Genomic DNA, 7,891 nt, shown 5'->3' with positions numbered 1-7,891 from the left:
CATACCTATGTACGCATACATACACCATACATACACAACTATCCATTCATTGATCCATCCATACATATATTTATATCTATCCATCTATCCATCCATCCATATATACATACATACCTACATACACACACGCACGCACACATGACACGCATGCATACTCACAAAGATATGGTGTACTGTTCTCTGAAGGTAACATCGCCAAAAGAAGTACTCCATTTGATGAGAGATTAATATTCTCTAATGAACGCAGTAAATGATTTTATGAGCTACAACTACGTTTCATGCCATGACAACAACAAAGACAATATGTGGCTTCTTGCAATACTCAGGCTGTGATCACATGACATATACGAGCTAAAACAGGGCACACACTCCAACCGGAACTTATCCATCAGTTGACATGAAGAGCATCATTACATGAAGGGCATCATTACTAGCAAGTGTCTACCCGCTATTAAAACTGTCGCGATCCAGAAAATTCTCACCTAGACCAGGATTGCATTATTAAATCCATCATATGTGACGCAGATGTCTCATCGACTCTACGTGATATCCTAGTCGAAAAGAATAGTCACATCGCATTGCGTGAAAGAAAAGTCAAAAGTCACTATGCTAACCACATATCTTCCTTCCAGCTCAGGGACAAAATTAAAGCCACTAAGTTGGCTTGCCACGTATGAAGCTTGAAGTTGAACGCAAATACCACATATAATAAAGTGGAAAATAGTTTTAAAAATCCATGGCATATGTTAATGGATAAACGAAATTATAGCTATACGATCTAAGAACTCCACTGCGCTGATGAATTCCAGATCTGAAATTTTCAGCTGATGTAAATATATGGAGAAGTTCGGACTGGTGAGCTGGAAAATACCGCCATTCGCGAATTGAGGAACAGTAGTACAGACTCTGACCTCTATCCGTTCAAGCTTTTTATGGCTTTAGGAGACATGAAATTAATTTTCTCCCTTTTTCTCTTTTCTCCTATTTTATTTTCCCTTTCTTTTTCCGGGATGTTCACACTTTCACTTTTTACTTCTATCTTCTTCCTGCATTTTCTCGTATATTCTCATATTTTATTGCCCTGTTTTAGCTTTGTACATGTCGAGTGAGTACAGCCTGAAAATTGCATGAAGGCGCCAGGCATATTATAAAATATACATGTGTGTATGTGTGTACAACTCTCAATTCTTGAATTATTTTACCTAAACATTTTAAAGGTAACTTTGTAGTATCGTCGGCAAATGTAACTGTTAGAACAGAAATAATGTGGCGGAAATTACTAACAGAGATGTTAATAATTCAAAACTAAAGTAAATAATTAAATTTAGAGAATGAGGATAATTAAAACTAAATAAATAATAAAGAAAGAGAAATAGCCAGAATATTATTTATTCGCAAATTGGAAATACTGAGGAAGTTAGAGGTGAAGAACATAAAGTTTCGCTTTAAGATTATTCATTGAATATCGGCTTATGTGCTTGGAACGTCTAAAATGTAAATGATTTAGGAGAGCATTCCAAAGGCTGAAAATATCCAAATGAAGTTAAGGTCGAAAAGTACCAGTTTAATTTGTTTAAAGAGAGAAAATGTTTCTTCTAGAAAGGTAATCTGGATCTAAAATAACATTATTTGAAGAATATCATTAATACTGAGAAGTCTTATAATTAAATATTAAAGGCCAATACTTAAATATTTTTTCGGTGGAAATTGACAAGTGAGAAAAGTATTTTGAATAAAATATCTTTCTTATAGACAGATGAAAAACGGCAGAAATTTTAAAGAAAACTAATTCGGTCGAAAATTCCCAAAACGTAAATACTTAAACATGTTAATAGAAATAAAAATACATTCTGTTTGATAAATTAACAAATACAAAAAGAAAGAAATAGGTAAGTCAAAAAAATATATATACGTGTCCAATATCATGGACACGTAGAAATGGCGGTATAAATTACCTTTATTAACCCTGGGTATGGATACGCAAGTTTATGCTCACAGGAAACAGGTAATAAGAAGATTAACAAAAGTTTATCAAGAATCAAATTTAAATTAGGCAGGAAATGGAGAAAATTGTTGATCAACAAACAAATTGCCTACTATCGGTTATAATTATATTTTAATTCAAAACTTTAACATTGCTAGAAGCCGTTTCTGCTACCTATGTCAGTCGGCGCTGCCCAATGCAAAATGGTATGATTCCAATTTGTTAAGCCTTCTTTCCTCATCTCCTCTTTCCTATTCTCTTCTTCCATTTTATATGTGTGCATTCACTCTGATGAAGCTCCGAGTACCAGATCGGATGTGCTATAAAATATGACGAACATTATTCTCATAAATTTCTTTAGCAGCACCGCCTTGCAGAGGTAGCAGAAACGGCTGTTAGCAATGCTGAAGTTTTGTATTTAAAAAGATAATAAGCGATAGTAATCAATTTGTATGTTGATCAAAATTCTCTCTATTTCTGCTAAATTTGATATATAAATATATATATATATATATATATATATATATATATATATATATACCTAAGTGTCGAAGGATGACAATGACTGCTCAACACCGCATTTGTGGATGTAATTTCTTTATTTATGAATTATGGCTACCATTGTTTTCATGTCAACAAAAGTAGGAAGATATCTTAGCGTCCTAACAATAATTGTAACATATATATAGATAGATAGACAGACTAACAGATATAGATCGATATGTAGATGTATGCGTGTATGTGTATATCTGTACCTATGAGTGTGTATATATAAATATATACAAATTCTTACAGTAACATACACACACAACATCTATATATGAAATAGCTACCGCTAGATCTCTTCCAAACGTTTATGAGCTTGACATTTCTATGGACGATTCATGATGTATCTTTGCTTTTGTTGTAAAAATTTCAGTTTATTTGTGTTGTATCTATTTTGCCATTAAGTCAATTTTCCCAGCTCAAACTTCTTGAGAATCTCTGACGCAGTGAAAATGAACGAATCAAAGATACCAGCGACAGTAAAGGTTCCTCCGACGATGGCGCATACCTACGATAACAAAAATTACAAAACAGTATGAAAGTTTTAATAGAGAATAAGTTATTCTTTGAAGAGTAACATAGTTGCATATATGTAACTACAAACAGTGCTATAAAACATGAATAATTCAGTTTCGTGTTGGTGTTAAATAGTTCCAGCGTTATCAGGAACCTCAGGTTCAAATTATATATTTCAGAATACCAATGCGTTTGGTATGTTACATTTGTAATTTTTTACACACATGGAGAGAGGTGTGAAAGAATTTGTGAGATTTCAAACTTATGAATTTGTTTTCCTACTTCACTTTGAAGAGAGAAGTTTCAGTTATTTTGACACCAATCTTTATTTTCACACAGGCCCACATACACGCACAAACACACACTCATACATATGTATATATTATATGTATATGAAATGGAAGCACTCCGTCGGTTACGACGATGAGGGTTCCAGTTGATCCGAATCAACGGAACAGCCTGCTCGTGAAATTAACGTGTAAGTGGCTGAGCACTCCACAGACACGTGCACCCTTAACGTAGTTCTCGGGGATATTCAGCGTGACACAGAGAGGGACAAGGAGGGGGCCCGTTGAAATACAGGTGCAACAGAAACAGGAAGTAAGAGTGAGAGAAAGTTGTGGTGAAAGAGTACAGCAGGGATCACCACCATCCCCCTGCCGGAGCCTCGTAGAGCTTTAGATGTTTTCGCTCAATAAACACTCACAACGCCCGGTCTGGGAATCGAAACCGCGATCCTATGACCGCGAGTCCGCTGCCCTAACCACTGGGCCATTGCGCCTCCACATTATATGTATAATAGTACAAATGAAAGTAGGATGATAATGGAGGGGCGGTTGGACAACGTGAGGTTAAAACATATGCAGAAATTTTTGGTCAATATGAAACACCAAGAAATAGAAGTTGTGCGCAGTGAATTGAATTTCGGAAGAAGGAACGCGCGAACTTGTGTGACGTTTTGGATCAATCGTCATCAACGGAGGTCAAGAAAGGAATATGGAAGACAAAAACATAAAAAAGATACATGTTTAAAGCATTTGTGTATCTGTCCACAGGAAATATATAAATATAGGATATATATATATAATATATATATATATCGCCATGTTGATTCGTTAGCTACTGCACGCATTTTTTTTCTCTCCTTCTTTCTGTGTTTTTCTCTCTCTGTGTATCTTTCTGTTGAAGAGCGTAGGCTCGAAACGTTAAAGACTTGTTTTATTTATATTTCCTGAGCGCCATACTAATACAATTGTTCGTTTGTTTTCCACCTGCCTTCGTCTTTTGTTTATTTTCATAAAGCTTCCCGTTATATATATATATATATATATACATATTAGAGGGAAACCACTATGTGGACATTAATCGATTACGTTTTCGTTGTTTTGCTAAAATTTTCTTGAGAATATTTCTTAGTGGTAAGACCATAGCGGATCTATTTCTAGCATAAGGGTGTACACATAGTGGATTCCCTGTAATATGTATATAATACAATTTTAGTGAACCTTCAGTTTTTTTTATATGCTAGACCACTGGTGTGAAATCGATGTTAATTAAATTAATGTCTAATTTCTCACCATCATTTAAAATCTATATATATATATGGGTGTGTACGTGTGTGAGTGCGTTTGTACATTATAGAAGCAACATTTTTGTATACAAATGAAAGTTCGTCTTTGAATACAGCACAAATGATATGTGATGGAATTTTCTATGGTATAATATTCTAAAGGCTTCCAGAAAACTTCGTGTATGAATGCGTGTGTGTGTGTAGAAACACACACGCGCACATATAGTATATTTATGGCACTTTGGAATGTAAACACAGAGCAAAGGCATAATAAATAAAATCGCAGAGTAGTAGGAGGAGAAAAAGAAGAAGAAGAGGAAGAAGAAGAAGAAAAAGAAGAAGAAGAAGAAGAAGAAGAAGAAGAAGAAGAAGAAGAAGTCAAAGAAGAAGAAGGCAAAGAAGAAAAAGAAAAAGAAGAAGGAGGAGGAGGAGAAGGAGCAGGAGAAGAAAAAGAAGAAGGCAAAGAAGAAGAAGCAAAATAAAAAGAGGAAAGAGGAGGAGAGGAGAAGAAGAAGAAGAAGATGAAAAAGGCAAAGAAAAAGAGAAAGAAGAACAAGAAGAAAGAGAAGGAAGCGGGGTACTGTTTGATATACCTGTTGGTGTGAATTTTCAGGCAATCGCTACTGGACAAAAGTTTTACGATCAAAGAATGATCAGACACCGTGCAACGATTTTAAATCGAACAACAGGTGATTTCAGTGAGATTAAGAAAGGCTTGCTTGCAGATCATTCAACCATGTAGATATTGCCTTCGCAATAATATTCCAAAAAACATCCAAGTGAAGTGACAATATGTTTCAAACAAGAAATACTTACAGTGGTCAGGAATGTGTAAAATGGCTTCCTCTTTTCGTGATAGCGAACAGTAATGGGGCTTAAATCATAGCGGAACCAAATAGCAGGAAGAGTCACAGATCCTTGCATGAAATTAATTTCCTGACAATTAGAAAGGGGACAGATAACCAAGGTCATACGTATGTGTGCGTGTGATAAAAAACAAAACAAACATTAAATAAGAAACGTATCTAATATACTTGTAGAATCAAATATATTTGATAGGATTATATTCACAATATTTACGATGTTTCGCTAAAGATACTTTATTTAAACTGAGGGTTTGCAAAGTTCGATGTTATGGTTACCAAATTATATGTGTATGTGTGTGTGTGTGTGTGTTGTGTGTGTGTATGTGTGTGTATGTGTGTGTGTGTGCGTGTGTGACCACTGCTTGACAACCGGTGTTGGTGTTACAGGTATTTTCAAATCCTTGTAATCTAGCGGTTCGGCAAATGATACCGACAGATCAAGTACCAGAAAAAAAAAGAAAGATAGAAACTTACCCGAGTTGTATAAGTATACTGGAATGGATAGTGCATTGCGCCATTGAGGTTTTCGTAGACTGTTGGCACCACTCTTATGATATAATCAAATGTTACGGACTCTTTAATAATGGAATGGAAAAGAATAAAAATAATAGAAATATTAATGAGCTGAGGGATTTCGATATTATTTTTAGGTTATTTTTGAAAAGCTTATTCAGTAGTGGAAGGGAAATACTCATAGAATTTTGTTGATTCAACAATATAGTGTGGCTGAATTTATACTCAATCCAAAGACCTATCCTTAATTTTTATATCAGACTCGACTTCGCTAAAGATACGCAGGAATCGGGTGGAAGCTTTACATTAGCGATGGTGTAGGGTAGCCAGTCCGGTTGTTGCGAATAGGATTGGGATTCGTATAAGCAGGAAGGTTCTTAATATTTTCTTAATCCATAGTATTAGAGAAGAAACTGAAATTGTTAAATCCTTATATATGTTTCTAGTTTTTATATACATCGGATTTCTAATTAGAAACTCCCTCTTTCTCTGACCTTAGCTCTCTCTCTATCTCTCTCTCTCTGTCTCTCCCTCTCTCTCACGCACACACACATACACATACCTATTTCTTTACTACCCACAAGGGGCTAAACATAGAGGGGACAAACAAGGACAGACAAACGAATTAAGACGATTTTATCGACTCCAGTGCGTAACTGGTACTTTATTTATCGACCCCGAAAGGATGAAAGGTAAAGTCGACGGCAGACGAAATACGGCTACGCATTTCGCCTGGCGTGCTAACGTTTCTGCCAGCTCGCAGCCTTAACATACATACACGTACCAGTACACACACATACCAATGCACACACACACACACACACACACACACACACACATACCAATACACACACACACACACACACACACATACCAATACACACACACACACACACACACATACCAATGCACACACACACACACACATACCAATGCACACACACACACACACACACACATACCAATGCACACACACACACACACACACACACACATACCAATACACACACACACAACACACACACACACATACCAATGCACATGTAAGTATGTTTATGCGTATGTTACACTTCGTATAATATTTCGTCACTACGAATTTAAAGTTCTTAACATGTGGGGCAGAAGTTGTCTATGCGTCTGGCGTTGTTCCATGACAGCTAAGCAAATTATTTAATAATGCAGCTGTATCCGTTCCATCCGTAGCCAAGATGGGGGAAATCCTGAATGATGCGACAGAAGCGCTTAAAAACGTTTGGAGGCCAATGTTACCAAAGCTGCTAAATATAATATCTCCCACACCTGGAGAAAGAGGGGGAGAAGGATATAATGGATTTTGTGTATTTTGGAAAAATACAGTTGAGTATTTCTATATTTCCTTCATAAACGGTGGGAAAATATACACGAACGTAAAATAATGGAGTAAAGCTGCAAAAGCATAGTCATTAATTTTGAAATGATTCGATAAAGATAATCTCTGCTCTTGATATAAACCCCCAACTCACTTCGAAATTGACAGGGAAAAATCAAGAGAATAGCGTTTTTTTATATTTGTTTTTTATCAAACTGATCTCCATTTAAAACTAAATTCATTGACGTAATTCTATATGATAAAAATAAGAACATTGCGTTAATTATTGCTCTAGCAAAACGAAATGACTATATTATTGTGTAGAACCGAACGTAAGGCTAAGATATTCTATTCAGCTTTTGAATTAAAACATAATGGAATTAAGGAATTTGTCGCTCTATCTGTTAGTAATTATTTGTTTTAGTCATTAGCCTACGGCCATGCAGGGCCAAGGCCTTAAAGAAATTTCGTCGAATGAATCAGTCATATATTTAATCGTTTTGAATGCCTGGTACCTTAATCAAGGAGACACATTTGCCGAACTGCTA

General features: G+C 35.6%; 1 protein-coding gene across 1 annotated transcript in view; it reads right to left on the bottom strand.

The window, feature by feature from the left end:
* Positions 1 to 2,556: 2,556 nt before the first annotated feature.
* The window catches only part of LOC115223116 (endoplasmic reticulum-Golgi intermediate compartment protein 1-like), a 19,239-nt gene continuing 13,904 nt past the window's right edge, over positions 2,557 to 7,891 (bottom strand). The window contains exons 3-5 of the mRNA XM_036512107.1: positions 5,957 to 6,057; positions 5,433 to 5,552; positions 2,557 to 3,038 (exon numbers count right to left, since the gene is read on the bottom strand). Coding sequence (XP_036368000.1) covers positions 2,931 to 3,038; positions 5,433 to 5,552; positions 5,957 to 6,057 — 329 coding nt within the window. The 3' untranslated portion in view covers positions 2,557 to 2,930. The remainder of the gene's footprint in view (positions 3,039 to 5,432; positions 5,553 to 5,956; positions 6,058 to 7,891) is intronic.

The sequence above is a fragment of the Octopus sinensis genome, linkage group LG22, assembly GCF_006345805.1.
Source record: "Octopus sinensis linkage group LG22, ASM634580v1, whole genome shotgun sequence".
NCBI classification, from domain to species: domain Eukaryota; kingdom Metazoa; phylum Mollusca; class Cephalopoda; order Octopoda; family Octopodidae; genus Octopus; species Octopus sinensis.
This window is presented reverse-complemented; position numbering and strand designations above follow the sequence as displayed.